Raw genomic sequence first — 22,161 nt, forward strand, 5'->3', positions numbered from 1 at the left:
ATTACAAGATAGGTTGGTTCTCAGAATTCACTATCCAAAATGATGCAGTTTAACCCAACAATATTCATTCATGACATGAGAACACATATTAAAGATGCCTACACAATGAATCTGCTCTAAAATAAACACCTAACTAGATACATTTTTGTACCAGTCAATTAATGAGACATGTTTTTAACTGAAAGTGAACAGCATTACCCAAAACTGTGATTTTCTTAAGAATTTAGTCCCTTCAATTTACTGCATAACTTACACACCACTTGTACTAACTAAATTATTTTTCAGGTCCTGCTTCGCAACAGTGTTCATCCCACATGAAATGCCTCTTCCTCCTATTTCCCACAGTACCCTAGATTTTCCCTGCAGCACAGTTTTTAACACAGCATTGCTTTCCACCTTTCTTCAGATCTATCTCAACAACTTCCTCCCTACCTCAACATTTAACTCGCTTTTCTTTTCGTCCATTTCAGACCTTCCATCCTTCTTATACCAACATCTCATAAGCGTTCAACATACCCATCTTTAATCCTCAAGGACTGTTTCAGAGCCATACAATCATTTCAAAGTTTTTACCATTTTTTTTCTTTACGAAGTCCCAGATATCAACTTCCTTCTCCCTTAACTGCCATTTCAGTGCAAACGCCATACTGCAGTACTCTGTATTTCCCTATCATACCTAATTAATACATCGTTTAAAGTGAAATCCTGACATAAGCTGTGACAGGATCATGAATTTACCAGAAGTTAATTTCCCTTAGGAAAAAAAAACTAAAAAAGCAAATAATCATAATGAGAAAGCAGCATCAGGCTCAAGTAATTTAATTCAAATATTTATTTCCCCTTTGTGCTGAAGTGATTTCATACTTAAACACAAGTACACACTATGGCAAAACCTTCAATTCAGTAAATCTGTTACACAAAATAGGTTCCTTTTTTGCCCTCTTTGCACTTCAAGTCTTCTAAAATATCTTACATTTCAATTACATTCATATTTATCTTTACTCATTAGGGAAGAAAAAACTAGTCAAACAACACAGCACAGTTAGTCAGCGAAGTTAATCTTTTCAGACTCTGCATGACCAAATCAACTGTGATTTTTCAGATTAGAGTTTACACAAAAATACTTGGATCAGACAAAAAAGATGAAAGTATTTGGATGCTACCACTTAATACAAAGAAAATGAAATTGTTACGTAAAAAAATTAACAGCTATGCACTCATCAACATTTATTCATGGTAGAATCCCAGAAATTTTTCATCACCGGTCCAAAGTGCCTTTCAAATGCCTTGTTTCCATGTTCTGAAGCATAATTCATGAATTCAGGTTTAAATGAAATGCTTTACGACAATCATCCCTCTATCAGCACTACATGTGATATCAACTAAACGGGCTTCATTGAATATATTTACGATGTAGGAATTTTTGCAGGAAGTTCTTTCAATGAAATATTAAAACACTGCTGCTTACTACTAACTCAAAATAATATTATTATCCACATTTGTAATGAAGGCTACTATCTTCTACGCGTGACGCAGGAAAAAATATGCAATAGTTAAGTATTTTTCTAACAAATCAGCTTGCATTTATAGATCTAAGTTATACCAGAGTAACCCATTTGGCTGATTTAAGAGCACATTTTGGAGTAAAAAAGTGAAACACATGGGCCAGGGATTTAAGTACATTCATTTTACGAGAAATTACTGCTTGTTTATTAGAGCTGCATGAAAGTTATCCCTTACAAGAGTCACAGCATTTCCCTTGCATTCACCATTAAATACCATGCAAAATAAGAGTAAAAAGCTTTCTTCAGGAATTTCACTCGCAATGGAAAAAATTATATTTAAAATGAATATATGCTGGGGATACTAATTTTTTTAAATAGCACTAAGGAATGGTTATCAAATGCAGCTAGTTGGAAATACACTTATTAATAATTTAAAAAGTTTGCTCTGAAAAAAAACTTCATTGGTATACAGGATTTCACAACCAAATGATGACCAAGTCCCTCCCTAAGAAATTTAATACAGAAAATGATTGAATGAAGATGACAACAGATTGCCAAAGGATACAATAAAAGTAGCATTTCACAATACATCAAGCCTGAACAACAACACATCACACACAAGAGAAACAACATCTGAACTAGAAAAACCTAGTGAACAAATTAATCACTGTACAAATTGCTCTAATATTCAAAAAGTGAATTCTGGCTGGATGCTCTCCAACAATTAGGAATATGACAGTGTGAAACAATTATGCCGCGAGGGGTTCATTTATACATCTGAAATAAACCATTTATTCATTTATTTTTAAATTACACTTGTGAGATTTTGAACCTGCTTGTAATTACAGAAAACCATTAAGACTGGTGGTACATAACCTAGAGACAGCCTGTACACACTTGGTAATCTCTGAAAGGTGACTCACATTGTGCTGAAATTTTACAACTAAGCATGGTTAATGTTTAATAAATCTTGTGCGGCACAACGAAGCGTGTACTGCTCATGATGCCATGTTTTATATCTTTCATAACTTCACATATCAAGCATACAATTAAATGAGCAACTCAAGTCCATGAGAAATTATACTACACTAACTCACTATGGAATATGAGCCCAATGTTAGTACATAATGGTGGACCATTTGGTACATTTTGTGAAAGGTTTCTGCCCAATGCTCCACTTCAGTAAGTTCTGAATTTTTCATTTAAATTCAATGTTAGCACATCCATGACTGCACACATTGATCCTGCGTACGTCCTCTCAGAAAAGATTAATTTCCTATTTCTAACACTCCATCTTACACTATCTGAAATTAATGTTCAAACCCCAAACTCCTCCAATACTCTATTAATACGCATATATGTAATTATTTTAACAAAAATCATTTGCTAACAATTGTCAAATTAAAAAAATTAATGCCAAACACATTTACTAGTTAAAAAAAGAGTTCTTATCACGAAAATTTTAATGCCTAACATGGAGTTAATACCTGGTTAAGTACATTTCTCTTGCCATTTTCACTTTTGCAGGATCAAGCAGCCAAGATCTGTTAACTCGTTAAATGGTTTTTGCATTTCGTACCAATTTTAAACTAACACAAATTATTTAGAATTTAAAGGTGAAATTTAGAAATGGAAAAAGTCCAAGAGAATGCTGATCAAGAAAGCTTGTCATCCTCAATATTATTTTCACGATACGTAAATTTCAGTCGTACATATTTAAAATGAACCTAGATTTTGCCATCATCAAAAAGAGGTTTAACCGATGGATTTCATTTAAAAAAACTGCACATGGGGGACTATGAATTAATAGCATATTAGGCTAAGTGATACTATTAATTTTTATTATAAGGGAGGTTTGATCACACAGTATGACGTAACATCAATATGAAATCTATTCTAGTAGCCAAAACACTATGCACACAGTATGTGAAGGCAATTTCGGCTTCCCTTTTGTGGATTTACTATTTCTTAAAGCAAACCGCTTGTTCATACAATTGACTAAAATGAATGCCAACAAGGCCATTGGAGTTCAAATGCTTTCTATAAGTATAATTGGGAAGATTAAGGGGTTACTTTTGCTACAGGAGAATAAAGAGTATGGTGAAAAGCTCAAAGAATAACATTCTGACATTAACCCCTTATTTGAAATTCACACATTCATTTGCTATTGAACTGTTAAAAGTCTAATATTATAAAAAAAGAAAATGTTTAAAAGCATAACACAAACAAAATTTATCAAGAGGATGTAATGAGTGAAAGTATCTAAACTTTCTGATGAAGGAGACAAAACTGAAAATCAAGTGATGATCACTTTAGTCACATATGTGAATTTTTGGTATGCATGGCTTTGTACGGTGGATTTTTAAAATGATTTTTAACAAGAATTCCATATAATTATTAACTTGAAATAATGATAATAGCAACAGTATTCACCAAGTATATTCCACTCTCACCTAAGTACAATAGCAAAAAAATAGAAAAACGGTAACATTAATATAAGGTCGCCCTGACCTATTGTCTTTTGCAGGAAGCAGTGTAAAAATATAATTCCCTAAAATAACCATTCCACAATTTAATTTAATTATTTCATGAAGAATGGACAAATATAGACGTATACTATCAATATAGTGCTCCCATAGTAGAGTTAAATTGCATAATTATTTTTTAAATAAATTACACATCCTCAACAAATATTATTGGAGTATGACATGCCAACAAATTTTATACAAACAATATGTGTAGAGTCCATCTTCAGGCATAATGGGGTACACCTATATACAATGCAGAGGTATAAAACTAAATATACAACTAATACAGTGGTATCTAATACTCCAAACATTCAACATTCTGAATGCTCAATTAAAGAGAAATTTGATCCAGAGTTTGAAGGATACTGCTAAAACCAGATGCACACACTGAAAAGATACAACCACTGCATCTGGAGCCTTACTTGCATCATTCAGGTATTCTAATACAAACTACTCAGTGAACACTTTGAGGTAATACGTTGTACAGATGGTTAGGTTGATTAGGATATACAAATAAAGTATACATACATCACACAGGGAAAAACATATTGACCAATTAGAACAGTAAGAGTATTTTAAAATTGACCTTTAAATGAGCACATGCACTTGCGGGGTACAACTAGTCACCCTCATCTACTTCCAAGGCTCTCTGGTTTTAATTTTGGTGTGTTTGGCTCTGCATATATATGTACAAACAATCGCCACGTATCGATGATGGCAACCAAGAACATGGAATCAGCAAAGGCTAAGCAGCATGTTGCAGTGTCAGTCATTGAGGCAATAAAGGAACTTATTGCAAAGCATGAAATCAGTACACAAGTGGCAGATCTGTTGGCATGCTCAAGATGTCCCAGTCAACAGAGTGCAACATTCTCACAAACATGGAAGCAATATGAGAGCTGCAATGCTGGAACCTGACTGAAACATACAGGTGACAGGTAAGGGCACTAATGAAGGTGTGGAGGCCACCCATCCAACTACAATTCGAGCCCAACATTGCTTAACTACAGTGATCAAATAAGAACCAGTATATCTATGTGGCCAGCCCCCTTCCCAATGGCAGGCTTTCCATGCTGCTTTGCAGCCCTACTGTTAGGGATTGTATGATAAAGCCTTCACTTGAGTAATATTCCCCAAATCCAATGCTTATTTAAAAAGAATAACTACATAATACAGAGTAGGCTGAAAGTTAAGCAAAGGGCAAGCTTGCAAGTATAAATTACCAGGAAGTACTTTACAGAGTGGATTTATGAAGAGTGTGCTTAGGGCACACAAGTAAAGCTTGTGTAAAGGCTTAGACTACCAAAAAGAAGCTATTACAGGAGGCTCTTATAAATATAAACAATATTTCTGCTCATTCTTCAAGCTTAGAGGAGGATTCAATGGGTTAAGCCTGCTTCATTGACTTCCCAGCTTTTGGGTAAGTCCATTCGGCTGGTGGTGAGTAATGAGGAATGGAGAAGACTGGAATATCACAAGACAGAACTGTAAAAGAACTTCAGCACCTTTAAAAACAGCAGCAAAGAAAAGTGGTAGAGAAAATTACAGCAGAGGAGAAAGAGGGAGCCAAAAGGACCATTTCCAGATATGAAAATAAGGTATTGTGACTTGGGGGACACTGCTGAAAAGTGGTAGGCTAACAGGATCACAGAGAATGTGAACATTAACTTTTTCAGTGAATATGTGATGGCAGACTTTATGAACATCCAATGAAGCCACCAACACCAGCATGAATTGGGAAGGCAAAAGTGACCAGAAGCAGGGTTAATTGGTGTTCTTATGGAAGGTAACTCCCCTCCCTTAAATATCACCTTTCTCTACTTCTCCACCAGTCACTAAGGATATCACCACTCCTCCCTAACGTGCAGTACATTCAGTTATCATTTTATTATACAGTACTAACATTAATTATTATTTTCAAAGCTCGACATTATTCATGGTAAATTATATTTACCTAATATTACACATTTTTCGTAGTTTCTTGCACAGGATTGTCTAAAGTCTGTGAACAGACTGATTCACTTTCCATTATTTCTAATCGGTAAAATTGATCTGAACCACAAGCAATACGGAGTTCAAATAGCCCCCTAAAACAACATTGAAGTACACAGCACCACAGTGCAGTTCAAATATTTATGTACAGCATATCCTCTCAGCAAGACAATTACATTTAATGCAACAAGCTACAATTACAAAAACATATTAAAATACAAAGTAACCACTGAGCATAAGAAAATTTGAGTGTAACCGCTTTACACTTTTGATCATAACCTTAAAACAAATAGCAGTTTCCACAAGACAACAAACAAATTAACCACCACATACAATTAACTGAAATGTTTTTCCATACATACTTCACAGTAAATGAGGGCAACTAGTGTTCCATTTTTCAGGTTCCATGGAGAACATGAAAAAGAACTGCTGTATCATAGCCAGCTCTTTAACTACTAGTAATCACATAAAAATTGAACTAATAAAATATAAGTAACACTATTAGTGATCTGCCAATATCAACACATCAATTTGCATAAATTAAATCCCTCAATATGAAAACTCAGCGAGGGGGCATGCCTTCAGAGTGTATGCAACACATTTACATGCTCAACTCTTAATATCATATTGATGTATGTACACTTAATTGATTTTTTTTACTTAAACCAGGATAGAAAGTTGGGGTGTGTGATACACAAATGGAATAAATGAAATGCAAGTTGAACTGCACCGCAAATTAAAATTATGTTTACAGAACTCTTCCACAGAACTAGAGTACCTGAGTATTGTAAGGTATTGTATTATGTGAAACAAAAGGACTGAAAAGGACTCAATGTAAGGATATTTAATCTTTAAATAATGGTTAACCAGAAGAGTGACCAATGCAGTTTAGGGAAATATGGATGACATTCATAGCTAGAGTTACCGCTCTTGTCCAAAAAACAGAATCAAGACAAAAGATGTATGATGTACATGGGAACAATGTATGTATGGAAACAAAATACCAAATTTAAAACAACATTCATAGGAATAGAATTTGAAAAATAAATTTAAAAAAATACAATAATGTTCTATCTCCACTTTACTTAATGCCAAGGATACCCTTCAAGACAACTCCTTGCATGCAAAATCTAATCTCTCTTTCATAATAATTTACCACAGTGACATACAATCAATGACTGACCTACCAGAATCATATTGTACCACCATTGAATACCTACCATGAAAGTATTTCTAATCATCAGATTTAAAACACAAGCCAAAACTTGCTTCATTGACACCAATACTCCATCCATTAAACAGGACTAATGCTGATACAATTTCTTGATCATCACCCACACAAATAACTTTCAGTTGAGAAATGAGTGAGAATGAGATATTTGATGTGATTTTTTTAAAATATATGGTAAGTAGCACACCAAGACTTTCACAATGAAAATAGTATTGTTATGATCATTTTATATCAACATACTAATCTACAGTAATTAGACAGCACTGTTTCCAGGTTTCCACTTAATTATCTGAATAAAACAGTTTCAATGTAACAATGTAACAATTTCAGAGTATAAAAATCATTTGCTTTGGTAAGACAAATAATTTTTATAACTCTGAAATTGTCCGACCACCTGAAGCATTTACCCAAAGAACCACATTATGTGTACACTTTATAATATCCTCCCAAGAGTATTCTTATCACATTATGACTTCTTGTTATTAATTACATTGGTACCTTGACTTGCCAACATTTATTTACACTAATGTAGAGGGCAACCTTTGATTATGAAATTTCTTTGGAAAAAATCAAGGATGTAACTATACACACAAAAGAGAGAAAAATATTTGTAGTGAGTTAAAAAATATGTAATTTTAGAAGCGAAATAAACTTCTTAAAGGACTCATCCTGAAATTTACTGCCATTACCCACCAGGTAATAATAACTTCACAATTTTGACTATTCTTACCACAAAAACTACTAACACTACCTGAATCTAACAGCTGTAGCAGTACTGGCAGTGAATTTATGAGCACACTCAAAATCTTACCATTAATTATAATCACTGATTAACTGAACTAACTGACAAATATTATATACAACTTTATAACTACATTAAAAAAATAAATAAAAATGGGGAGGTCTAATTATTTACAAATATGCATGGTAATTCATTCTTGTCCACAGTCTGTACCTCAAGTTTACATCACAAAACACAATTTTTTTTTAACTTTTAGGACTTTCATCCTTAATCCTAATCCATATCAAAGCTACCAATTTGTTTAATTTGCATTTTTTAAACAGCACAAACTTTTAAAACAAGTATCCAGTTGTTTAATCAAAAAGATGCTGTCAAGGATTAGCCTAAATATCTAAAAGATATCTTTAGATATGGATTACTAGTTTAACAATATTTAAAAAATTACACCTGTAAATATGTTAAAGAGATTGCAACACATTACATACGTATCTTAAAAGTAACAACTATCATTAGACTAGAGAGTACTAAAAGGGAATTAATGATACAGAGGAAGAACGGAAAAGCATTGTTTTGAAGTACACAGCATTAAATGCACATGCGTGGTGTACCCATGAGCACTGTTGAATATGCCCACCTTCAGACAGATTGCAGCTCATTACCACTTGTTTTAAGTAGTCTTTGGTCACTGCATGAGAAAAGCATCACATTCCATATCTTAAGAATGATTTAATGCATAAAAGGCCAAAATGATACATGGTATAAGTTTGTATTTTGAAAAGTTTAGAAGTTAATGTGCCACACATCACTTGACTAAAGTCAAAATCCTAAGTACCCAAAAAAACATGAAATTGCATCCCCATGACCAATTGTGCCCTTAAAGAGAGACTATTGCAAAAAGACAAATGCACAATGAATTAATCATAAGCTAATGCATTTGAATGTGTCCGAGGTTGAAATTTCAAAATATGTGCTGAATGACGATATGCATTCTTTTAATTAAAAGTGTTCAGATATAGATATTGAGTACTAAGAAGCTTTGGACATATTGCCATGTGAGATAACTCTTCAGTAAACGATATCAACACACTTTATAAAATAGCTTCTGGTCAGGAGAATCCCTATTAAGGACAATTTTGTCATCCCATTATGGCAGAATTTCCAACTACCATACTCCATTACAAGGCACTGGCTAAATTTTTAGAAAGAGAACATTTTTACATTATCTTGAAAATTCAGTAATGCCTAGTAAGAAAATACTTGCACTACCATCTTGAAAAGAGAATATCTCCTAGAGTGAATTATAATTTCTACCAGCCACAGGGAAAATGTGCTACTATGAAATCGGAATTTAATTTTAATCGCATTAGTTAATTAAGAGCATATTATGATTTTTTTTAAACCTATCCTAAAGCCAATTGCCACTTCATCTTTGTTACTCAATGATATTTTTCAAAATACTGATACAATGAGGAATATAATATCAACAGTCAGATGTAGCTCCATGGAAATTAATAAAAATAGGTGGAAATGAATTTTGAGCCTCACATTTGCATCCTCTGATATATAACAATATGTCACCCTCTCACATGCAGTAACCAGGTGACAGGGCAGTCCAATGGAAATTGACGGCAGATACAGGTAGATAGTGCTTGGTACATACTACAGTTTGCAGATAGTGGATAATAAAAGTTATTTCTGATAATTCACATGGAAAAAGAAAATGATGAGCTGATGATATGAGCACAATAAGGACAGAAAGCATGTCACAAGAGTAGTCACAGGTCATGGGCTAACTCTATTTAGTGGTCTCAGGAAATTAATAGCACCACAGAATTATAACACCTAGACCAAACTGCAATTCACAACACAACAATTACACTTGTCTAATTGTGAAGCATAACACAGATGAAAATCACCCATTGGCAGCATGTAGTCCTACACTATCATATAATTGAGTCTTAATAATTAACCTAATAAGAACACCAAACTGATAATAACCTATCTAACACATACAAAGTGGCAACAAAATGAATAAATTATCAGAACTTACAGAAAAGTTAAAAATTAACTTCACATATAAAAATGTTGGAAAGCATTCAGCTATTCAGAGGTGTATAGGTCTATCATTATTTCACAATAACATTCCTAAAAATTTGATTATAGTCTCCTTACAAATTTCCTCAACATGTTTCATTTCCATGACAAGAATACTCTCACTATAAGAAGGCACCATTAAAAGATAACATGAAGCACAGTTTCCAAAGCACATACCTTAGGATTTTCTTTGGAGAGAAGTGGCCTCACATGCTGCTGAAAGAGTTTGTATGTAGTCAAATTCTGAAAATCTGACTCAGAATATTCAATTTCAACATCTTGAAGACCAAATGTTGTACACACTTCTTCAATTGTTGGCATTCCTGTAAAAATGAGCGAATTAAACAGTCAAAGAGAATAGTATTGAACTATTAAAAACAAAACAACTTTTCAATTAAATTAAATTTTTAAGAAGTATGCACATGAGATAAATCATTACTAATACTTTCACTAACACAGGCTTCAAATATACAGAATTGAAAGCCAAATACACCAAGCTGAATATTATGAATTGATGCCGTTGTTAAAATAATCCAATAGTCAGACAAAATGCATACTCATTACATTATTAACAGATATAACACCTTATGAAGGTGTGCTACTTTTCAAAGATAAAAGTTTACAATGTGATAACATTAATACACTCACTTCTCTACAGGATCATTCTGTACATTACGTTACTAAAAACCAAAGTCAAAGAGTCAAGGGCACAAGAATTACTGATTAGACATTTTCCTACTTCAGAAAAGACTTTCAGAACAAAGGAACGACAAATAGATAAATTGTCATCAGCTGCAACTCTTGGCCAAATTGCACCGGTTGACACACATACTACCCCAAAGTTGTCCAAAATGCCAAAAATAATCTGAGCAACTGCTCAGCAAAAAACAACATACGACAAATTCTTAGAATTGTAAGCTCACTCGTCATGTTAAAACATTAAATCTAAAAGCATAGTTGTACACAATCGCAAATCCAAGACTTTGAAATAAATGAATATGTCGTAATTATGAATGAATCGATCCATGGTGTAACAAAACCTGTATCATATTACAAAAGAGATGCTATGGATCACACCGTCTGAACTCCACCAAATCATGGGGAGTAAAAACTAAAATTATGACCTTCACCACTTCACTTAACATCGAAATGCATTAGGTCTGGTTATTTCAAGCATACCTGCATTAGCATCTTGAACAGGTGGAGGAGGTTGGTGTTTTGGAGTACTCCTGGATTTTCGTCCTTTCTTACTGCTACCAAAATCTGAGTCATTACCACCAACTGAATTGCTGGAATTTCCTGCCCCACCAGTGACTCCAGAAATGTTGCCAGCTTGATCTTCTTCGAATCCAAAATCGCTCTCCTATAAATATTATATAATTTCAAGGTGAAATTTCATCTAAAATAACAATTCCGTCGCAGCACTCCCAGCAAACTTCAACCGTACCTCCTCACTATCAGCTTTCTTTTTCTTCTTTTTCTTTTTCCCTTTCTTGTCTTCACTTTTTGCCTTTCTTTTCTTCCCCTTTTTCTTTTTACGACCATCCTCAGGCTCATATTCATCATCTTCTTCTTGCTACATTGTCATCAATACAAAAATATACGTTAGCATGCCGAACAAACACAAAATCCACTACATAATTTTGGCACAAAACATAACAAGAAACTTAGAAAAAAAAATAATACCGGCGGGCCTTCTTCCGATTCAGGAGAATTTTCTTCCTCTTCAGGAGCACCTATTGAAGATTGCTGAAGTTGAACAGAGGACGCTACATCTTCCTCATTCTCGTCTTGCTCATCATCATCTTCTTCACCTTTTAATAATCGCATTATCGAATTAAATTATGTTCAATGGCCACCAAACACGGGAAACAAATACTCAAGAACACATTAATTCTAAGCGAGAGAAAAGATCCGACAGTAACATTTAAAATCCATGCATGAGTTTCGGCCGATATAAGAATTTCGGAAGAATTATAATTATATGCACATTAGTTTGCTTTAGAAATTACGATCACAAGAAAAATATCAAGTAATAATAATAATATATAATATGCCTAAACAATTATTATAAATCCAAAATTGCAAGTTTGCGAACATTTCCGAATGCCGTAATGCACATCAGTGAACACGGAGTATTTCAATGAAAATAATAAAATAACACTAATTAATGACAAACTACCCAAAGAAAAACTAGTTTTTTTGTAGATAGGGTCAATCTCTTCATTTGATGGCATCCATTTTGTCAAGGGGTCGGCCCATTCTGTAGAATGCAAGCCCGCGCTGTCAGAAAATAATGACACCGTTCCCCATCCACCACGCCACTTTCATTTTTTTGCTATGATCAACCAAATCAGAAAAATGTTTCCAGAATATTTATGCCTACTTGGCCGTCACTCTATCCAGAATCAACTTGAGAGCATTATTTAACAAATTAAGGACCACATTGGGAACACAGATGGTATATACAATACAAACTAACATTATTTGTAGTCCCGCTCAAGCGGTCAACGTCTACGATGTTACGGTGAAACAATTTCCGAACATTAGAGTGATGACTTACCGGCATACTGCTCTTCTTCAGGATCATCTGACGCCATTGTAACGTATCCTTTATCGCACAGTGATTCTTATTAACAACAGAAACAATACCAAACCTATGAGTATTCTATATCAATTCCACTTATCATTATCGGTTCACGGTACCGCTATGCTTCCTTCAGTTCCTCGCAGGAAGACCAGCGGACCAGCGACAAATCGACTGAACAGCGCATGCGCAGTGTGACGTTATCGCATGACCCGGGTTAATTCACCAGCGTGAAGAAAAAGTGCGCTTTGCCTAAAGAAGATTATACTTTCAGTAGAATAATGTAATATTTATTCAAAGATATCATTGTTTTACTGGGAATTCATGCTTTAGTAATTTAAACTCAACCAAAGTTGGATGATATTCGTCTGTATTTGCCTGGGAGCGTTATATTTTATGTAAAATTTCGGTGGAATTAAGCATTGCAGTTTTTCCCAGGGCAGGTCAAATATTGATTGATTGGATGAAATATACTTTTGAGGTAGCTTTAAACACTCAACATGGATGCTGTGGCTTATATCGTTCGGAGAGACATATTTTACTGAGGAAAATTTTGGTGCTTAAATTCAAACAAATATAATGTCGCATTTCTATAATCTCACAAATAAATGGGAGTACACTTTCACATTCTGTGACATTGAATTCCTCATCAAGTATGAAATCTCAAGATTAGACTCACCTTAGCTAGTTGCACTTTGCTCAAAAACTTTTCGTTGTTTAAGTCATCTAAGCAGTATTATTACAATAGCTTTAAAATAAATACAAAATATTAAGTAATGCATATTTCTTCATTCTAATATGAAATTCCCCCAAAGAAGTAAATGAACGAATTTATAGCCGCTATTTTTCTGCATGATTTTCATAGAAATTCTCTAGGACCCGCTTGACTCCGAGAACGAGCATAAGTAACTTCAACTGATTCACAAGCATGTATGTTTTATCTGAAAATTATCAACAACACCTTGATTAATAAGTTGGTATTTTATGATGATTTGCCCGAGACAAGTGCATTGTTAATGTGAGCATGCATTAAAATAAAATGCATGAGTTTATTTCACGAAGGAATTCTTATGGATTCATTCTGCCGTTTGAATTCATTTCTAGTTACATCCGCGCCAAACGCAGAGGAAGGAAATTCATTCGGGAGAATTTGCAAGTACGGTTCAAGTAAGTACTTTGGTATCTTGTTCCCTTATTCTGTTGTGGATCCATTCAAATTCTGCGTTTCTCTGAGCAGCACTGCAATTCGATACTTGCATGTTGTGGTTTTGCATTTTTTTTCAATCTTATATGGCCCAAGGGGTCTTTGACCCTTTGGATGGGCGCCTCTCTAGGGGGAGGCTCAGAGGGGATTCAGGTGGGGTTACCTCCCATCCAAAAATCGCTTTGATAAATTCTTTTGTTTCCTTTTTTTTATTTTCAATTTTGTTAGAATCTGCTCCGTAGGGGCTCCGAGGACGATATTTATGATAATTACCTACCCTTCTCTCCACCCTCCCTTCCCACAACTTCCAACTACTCCAACCAATGATTCCGAAAAGTTCTCCTCCCGTGTGAATTCCGTTGGGTGGAAGATAAAATTGTATTAATTACATATGTTCACCATTATTATTACCAACCCACCATTCCGTGAATTATAAATGACAGTAGGCAAGCCTACTTGGAGTAATAATAAAATAGCCTTGTTTTTGTCTTTCATAGTCTACCGCGATGTCCCCTTAAGAGAATGCATTTTCTTTTTTCATTGTTCAGCCACGTTTCATTACGCATGCTTTTCTATTGACATGCATTCTTAAGTTTCCATTGTAAAACGCAAAGTAAACATAAAGGAGCCAAACACTTAATTTGTTATACAAACAACATACTCCTTCTCCCCGTCGCTGAAGTTTGCATCCAAATTAACTATTATTAATGGTAGCAATCTACCGGCTCAGTGTAGACTTTCGAGGGGCTGATACTCTTCTGTGCTCATTAAGTCCTAACTAAAATCGCACTAAATATCCTCATACCTCGTACTACATATTGCAGGAACTCATTCTTTAGCTCCCATTGCTTTCAACCTTTCTTTATTCCATCCAAAATGACTATTCTCTTCCTCTCTCTACCTCGCTTATCCAGCATCCATTCCTCTCTCTACTACCGCATTCAGTATCCCAATGCTTCTCTCTGCATCTCCTGCATTCACCTATACCGCAATTAAATTATTCCCAGGAGCCGTCTCTCTTCCCATTTAACCATACCTAAGGCTCCATCGCTTGTTTTATTTTCCATCATTTTTTTTCAATTCTCCTCCGCAACCAAATCTCAAAGGTCTCCAATCTATGCTGGTCCTCCTGCCACGCTCCATATTTCAGTTTTCATTAGCCTTTTCTTTACATATTTACTTAATATGCTTGTCATCAACTACCTACTCTTTGTAAACACTTTTATCCAATGTCTCCAACACTTCCCGCCCTCACCCAAAACATTTCTTCAATAGGCAAATGGTTTTACATGTTCTAGTTCGTGACCCCCCAGATTTAATATATATCTTAGTCTTCCCATTTCTTGAGAATTTCATTACTTTCTTATTTTTACTGATTAATTCTCATCCCATTTCCATAATACTAATTATGCAATGCACTAGTTGCATGATTGATTGTTAATTAATGATTAATCTAGGTTGATGTCACGTTAAAAAATAAAAGGGCAAACCTCCGGTTTAAAAACATCCGGCTGTCTTCTAAAAGTTTTCTCGTTTAGTTAATTCATTTTGAAGTGTGGACATCACCCCCAAGAGCAGATTAAAAACCACATTCACAGACTTTTTCGGAACATTTTCATCTGCTGGGGGGCCCCGGATTTTGTTTTACACCTTACACTCTGTGTTAAATTTTCGAGACGTTACCTAGTAACAGGATGACAGTTTCAGCCGTGATGCATAGAGGTAAAGATGGGCTCATTCTAAATAATCAGGTTAGTTTACGGGAAAGATTTGAGCTTGAATCCTTAGATTTTCGAAGCTGGGCATCGCTTTCAGTTTTTTTCAATGAGTCGTAATATGGATATGTGATGTTATGATCTTCATGGCTGTCACTAGGCATTCGACTTGAATAAGCACTCAAAACAATCAAATGAAAAAATAAGTTTAATGCAAAGAACCTAATGCTTATTGGATATGGTGACAATGGAAATAATTCTGAGATGTGCAAATGACTCAAATACCATTAGTGTCGCAAAAATAATGTAATAAATAGACAATTATACTTTAATGCATCTAGTGTCATATATAAAGCGTAGTATCAAATTTTAGGGCAAAGTAAATAGGTATTTTATTTTTAAGTAAAAAATTGATACAACTGATAGATCACAATGTCCGTTAAAGATATAGTATATTCTTCGGGAAGGAATATGGTGCTAAGCATTTTTTTGTCAAATTCCTGGCAAACGATAATCGAAAATGACGGTAAAATGTTTAAATGTCTTTAAAAAATTTTAATCGATAAAAGCGGTCTCGCCGGTCGCATAAAAAATAGTGGCGAGCCTGCGTGCCGAGCGGAAATGGGATACGCGGATCTAAAAAAAAGCAACAAGCGTGGTATTAAGGTGGAGTGGAGGCTCAAAAACCTGAAACCATGGAAACATAAGCCATTTCCGATCACGCTATTAAAATCTTCATAGCTTTTAGCAATAATGCATCGTTGGATGAGCATCGAAAATCTTTAAATACGGATTTTCGTAAAGTCGCGAAGGTTCTTAAATGAAAATATAGTATTTCATTTTGAAAAGGGCATTGGGTCATTATACACACGATACGTAGTTTGGAGGTAGACCCCTCCATTATTTTTCTCTCATTCGATAAGTAATTATTATTCCTGATTCTTTTTTTCACGAGGAGAGGATTTTTTTTAAATTTTGAAGATTCTATCCTGCTTAGTATACGAAGAAGTATTTTAGAAGTAGTCCATCCGTTAGATAAGGTTTCCGATGGACACAGACACCACAAAAAGCTGTATTTCTAAGCCATGCCTGACATGGCACTAAATATCCATAAACTACCCATTAGATTCAGAGCAAGAAATCACTTTTCAGCTCTGCATTTTACTTTCAACCTCCATTAATTCCAACCGAAATGATCTTTATTTTTCCTTCATTCTGCCTCGCTCACTCAAACATTCTCCCTTCAGCATATGTACGAGGGTCATCCGGAAAGTAGTACCCGCTCGTGCCGTATGAAGTGCTGACGACGCGAGTAGCCGCTGGACGAGGTCAGATAGCTTCAGTGGCTTGTCTGCCTTCTCTGAGCCAAGTTGCGTGACGCTAGCATTGCCTGTGTTGTTTCTGTGATTGTTTACAATGTTTAAAAAAATTGAGAACGCCGCCAGTTGTGAAGTGAGGGCAGTGATTAAATTCCTCAATGCAAGAAACGTTCGCCCATGTGATATTCATCGCCAATTAAAGGAGGTGTATGGAGACAATGTAATGGACGAGTCGTCTGTTCGGCGGTGGTGTCGCAACTTCAACATGGGGAGGGGGAACACACACGACGATGAGCGTTCGGGGAGACCGTCTGTCATTACAGACCAACTGGTGAGCTCAGTTGACGAATTCGTGAGGAACGATCGGCGCGTCACAATTGATGACATCTGTGAGCATTTTCCCAATGTTTCTCGAACAATTGTTCATGAAATTGTTAAACACCATCTGCATTATGCAAAAATTTGTGCAAGATGGGTCCCTCGCGTATCTCAATGAGCTGGCGGCGAAGGACTATGCAGCAGGAATACAGAAACTTGTCACACGTTATGACAAATGCCTTAATTTGCTTGGAGATTATGTTGAGAAGTAGTTTAAAGTATCCTCTTTCAAATAAAATTTTTTATGTTTGTTAATATTTACTTTTGTGTCTTTATTTCACGAACGGGTACTACTTTCCGGATGACCCTCGTACATATGCGAGGTCTGTCCAATGCGTACGCGAACTGAGGCCATTAAAACTTATTTTGCAAAATTTAGTCCACATCGATTTTGTCCCCTTCAAAGTACTCTCCATTCGTAGGTTATGCACTGATTCCATCTTCTTTTCCACTGTTTAAAGCACGCTTGGAAGTCCTCGGCATAGAAAGAAAGAAAACACAGCAATTCCACATTTACACTTAACGTGTAAATGTGGAATTGCTGTGTTTTCTTTCTTTCTATACGATGGAAAAATTCCACAGAGTAACGGCTAAAACAGTCTCTTATATTAAGTCCTCGGCAGTTAGACTTTTTAGTTTCTTGTCGTTTCTTGCTTTATTGTGTCCACATCTTCCCAGTGATGTCCCGTCATCACATTTTGCATTTAGGCAATAGAAAAAATTTGCAGGGTGCAAGATCTGGCGAATAAGGAGGATGGCGATTGAATTTCTTGCCAGAAACTGGCGAACAATCAATGCTGAATGTGCAGGTGCATTGTTATGGTAAAGGATCCATCCTTCATGTTCGGTTAAAATAGTGTGCATTGTTGATTTTCCTAAATTTAGTTCATCAGCTATCATTCGAATAAGAATGGGGAAAAAACTCCAATGGCCATAATAATTAGTCGCAGCTCTCTCGTCAGACCTATTGTTGTGTCGGTTTAACGGGAACCACGTCAGGGACCAACCACAACCTCTCGACCAGAATACCCTCTGTGGTGGTTTTAGGGAAATTAATCCGCGTCAGGGACCACACACAGCCAAATTCGCCATTTTACCCATTCTTATTTAACTAAGAGGCCTTAGAGCTCATTATTTCTTGCTATCATTTGGACAGTTTTTTGACGATCGGTAAGGGCAAGGGACCGCACACGATCAATGTTGTCGTCAACACAGGTGGTTGAATGTCGTCCCCGCCTTTCATCATCCAAGGCGTCTTGTCGCGTCTTTAAAACGCTTAATCCAATTGAAAACAGATCTTTTCTTCAGAGCATTATCACCGTAAACAGCTGTCAACATTTCAGTAATTTCTTGATAACTTTTACCGCACTTCACCAAAAAACTTGATGTCGATTCGTCGCTCCGTGATTTCGTCAATTTCCATTTCCGACAAACAGTGAAAACAAGGACAACAGAAACTAACATAACTGGCACCATACGCACAGCTCAACGATCCGCCAAGCACAGACGCCTCATTGGGTCCGTCAACTAGCGCCGCCAGTGGATGGGGCAATAGCCCATTTTCTCCCAACCACCACTTGGCGCGGGCACTTTTTCGATTGTTTTCCCTTCTGTTGTCCATTCTACATATTGGTTCCGTTCTACACCGCACCCACATCCCAACAGCACCCAAATCTTCGCTTAATCCCTTGCCCCAACGACCAAGGTTCGGTCAATAGGAGTGCATAGAATTCGAAAAGGAGTGATTTTAAGAGAAAGGGGTACCAGCCGAAAATGAAGTTGCTACAAATTCCATAGTTTGAGGCTCTACTTAGTGAAAATTCATGATCACTGAATAAATAAACTTGGTATATTTCCACACTAAAAAACTTTATTACCACTACCTTATTATGAGGGTAGGCTGAAAACTAATGCAAAAATGCTTGTAGACCACAAACGAAATGACCTTCAGAAGCACTCCTGGTGGCATGTGGAAGTAACTTCCCCCTCAACACGCATGCGCAAGTTTGAGGTTGTTGCATCCAGTGTATTTCGAGAAGCGGAAGTATGGAGACGTGTTCTAGGACTATGACAACGCGAGTTAATAAACAGCGTGCTGTTATCGAATTTTTAACTGCTAGAAAAGTGACTCCTACTGAGATTCATCGTCATTTAGAGGCTGTTTATAGTGACAATGCTGTTGGTAGGTCTACTGCTTATCGATGGGTAGTAAAATTCCGTGGTTGCGAGCCTGGCAAAACCATAATTGTTGATGAACTTCTTTTGACTGTGTTTTGGGATGCTCACCGAGTTCATGTGACCGATTTTCTGGAACGAGGGGTTACGGTAAATTCTTCTCAGTATATACAGACTCTAAAACACCTCCGAAGACGAGTTAGTCGTATTAAATGCAGCCTGGCGCGAATAATCTTGCAACATGACAACGCTCGCCCATACACTTCGCGCGCAACTTGAGAGGCTCTGCGAAACCTGAAATTTGAACCGATTCCACACCCTCCTTATTCCCCCGATCTTGCCACTTACGGTTTTCATTTTTTTCCTCAATCCAAGAGACACCTCAAGGGTAGTCATTACACCTCGGACGATGAGGTGAAGGCAGCTGTCAAGTCCTGGATTCGAGAAAAGTCGGAAGAGTTTTTCAGTGACGGAATGATAAAACTTGTTACACTTTGGGAGAAATGTGTTAGCCTTAACGGTGACTGTGTTGAAAAATAAATATATGAATTTGAAACTCATAAATTGCACTTTAATATACTTTTTGCCTGATCTTGCTATTTTTTCTATTCGTGGTCTACAAGCATGTGTGTATTAGTTTTCAGCCTAATCTCGTAGTATCTACCTGATGCTGTCGCATATGCGTCAAAACCGGTATTGGCATATTAAAGATTTTATGAAAATACATACTTAATTTATTTGTTCAGTGATATGTTATCATTACATTCGATTTTGCTATCCAAAAACAGAAGAAAATTTTTGTGGTCCAGAGAAAAAACTTTTTCAAATTGTAATCATGCAAATGAAATCGGTGTGACTTGGAATTTGTCTGGACACGAGAATGTACCACCTCATAATAAATCAGAGTATATCAGGTGTATAAGCTTACATCCGATGTTTACTCATAGATGGTGATAGTAAGGTATTAAGTTACTATGGACACGTCATTATTTTGTTTTCATGAAATTGACATCTGTTAACAAATTAATCGGTGCACATCACCAGCCATTTCATACAACAATCTAAATTTTTCGTATGGTAATGATGTCAAGTTTCTTGCCCAAAAAAGAGATTATGCGGGAAGCTCTGCTTTTCTGCTTTAATTTGAAGAAATCGGCTGCCGAATCGGATCGAATGCTTAATAAGGCCTATGGTGTCAGTGCTTGATCGGAAACAAGGTGCAGAGATTGGTTTGTCGGTTAAAACACGGCCATTTTGACCTGAGCGATAAGGAACGTGAAAATCGGTCTAGGAAGGTTGAGGACCATTAATTGCAGGCTCTTTTGGACAAAGATGATACACAATCGTCAAAAATGCTTGCCGAGCAATTGGGTGTAACTCAACCAGGCATTTCCATGCGGCTACGTGCCATGGGAAAAGTGGAAAGGCTCAAAAGATCGGAAAATGAGTGTCGCATGAATTGAACGATACGCGGGATGGAGCGACGTCAAAACACATGCGAAATATTGCTTTCCACACAAAAAAGAAAGGCGTTCTTGCATCGGATTGTGACTGGCGATGAAAAGTGGATTTACTTTGAAAGTCCTAAACACAAAAAATCGTGGGTTGATCCCGATCAAACATTGACATCGTCCACAAGACCAAATCGCTTCGGACGGAAGGCCATGCTGTGTGTTTGGTGGGATCAGCAGGGTGTCATCTATTATGAGCTGTTGAAACCTGGTGAAACTGCCAATGCCCATCGTTACTACCAACAATTGATCAAATTGCACCTTGCTCGGCGTGAAAAAAGACTGGAATACGAGCAAAGACATGAGAAGCTGATTTTACTCCATGACAGCGCACCATGCCATAGATCAAAAATGGTCTATAACTATTTTTAAAACACTCAACTGGGAGGTGCTACCCCATGCCGCTTATTCACCAGACCTGGCTCCTTCGCACTACCACCTGTTTTCGTCAGTAGGCTACGCGCTCGCTGAGCTGCACTTTGATACTTGCGCAGACGTCCGAAAATGGCTTGACGAATGGTTTGCATCGAAAGAGAAGGAATATTTTTGGCGCGGTATCCACAAATTTCCCGAAAGACGGGAAAACGTGTAGCTAGTAAGAGAAAATATTTTCAATATATAATTTTTTCACTTTCTATGGAAAAAACGTGCTAATTCTGGCTAAAAACAGCGTATTTAAGCTTATACACCTGATACAAGGTTAAAGTTCGCCTCGTGCTTAGGTGAGCGAAATCCAGACATCAGCGTAGAAGGACCTATACCGTGTAATTTTCCTCGTGTACCAGATCTTCCTGGAAGCCCAGGGAGGTACAGGGAATAAAGAACTGAGCCCCCTGAATACCCTGTCCATTTGTGAATGTCACACGCCGCATACAGGGTTCGTCCGGAAAAAAAGTGTACTGAGCTCAGGAAAAAATATTTATTACACTTTTACATATCTTAAGCTAATATTCCTCAAAATAGGACCCTTGTGAGTCGATACACTTGTTCCAGCGGCGTTCCCATTCCTGGAACGCTCCCGCGAAGGCATCATCGGGAACCTCTCGAAGACTCGTCGTCGACCTCTTCTCTGCCCTCCACGAACATCTTGTGCCACCGAAAGATCATGTTTCTGGACATGGCTGACTCCCCGTAAGCCTGGTTAATCATACCGACAGTTTTGGTGGACGATTTCCCAAGC

The 22,161-nt window shown here is 36.5% G+C and overlaps 1 protein-coding gene across 5 annotated transcripts in view; it reads right to left on the bottom strand.

The window, feature by feature from the left end:
* The window catches only part of Mi-2 (chromodomain-helicase-DNA-binding protein Mi-2 homolog), a 62,911-nt gene extending 50,082 nt beyond the window's left edge, over positions 1-12,829 (bottom strand). For all 5 annotated transcript variants that reach the window (XR_011701734.1, XR_011701733.1, XM_071590438.1 and 2 more), the window contains exons 1-5: positions 12,656-12,829; positions 11,779-11,906; positions 11,540-11,668; positions 11,272-11,455; positions 10,270-10,415 (exon numbers count right to left, since the gene is read on the bottom strand). Coding sequence is in view for 3 of the 5 variants with exons in the window: in XM_071590438.1 (XP_071446539.1) it covers positions 10,270-10,415; positions 11,272-11,455; positions 11,540-11,668; positions 11,779-11,906; positions 12,656-12,692 (624 nt within the window). In the remaining 2 variants the exon portion in view is untranslated. The remainder of the gene's footprint in view (positions 1-10,269; positions 10,416-11,271; positions 11,456-11,539; positions 11,669-11,778; positions 11,907-12,655) is intronic.
* Between the last annotated feature and the right edge of the window lie 9,332 nt (positions 12,830-22,161).

Source organism: Hetaerina americana, unplaced genomic scaffold (genome assembly GCF_022747635.1).
Source record: "Hetaerina americana unplaced genomic scaffold, ioHetAmer1.1.p SCAF_4, whole genome shotgun sequence".
NCBI classification, from domain to species: Eukaryota; Metazoa; Arthropoda; class Insecta; order Odonata; family Calopterygidae; genus Hetaerina; species Hetaerina americana.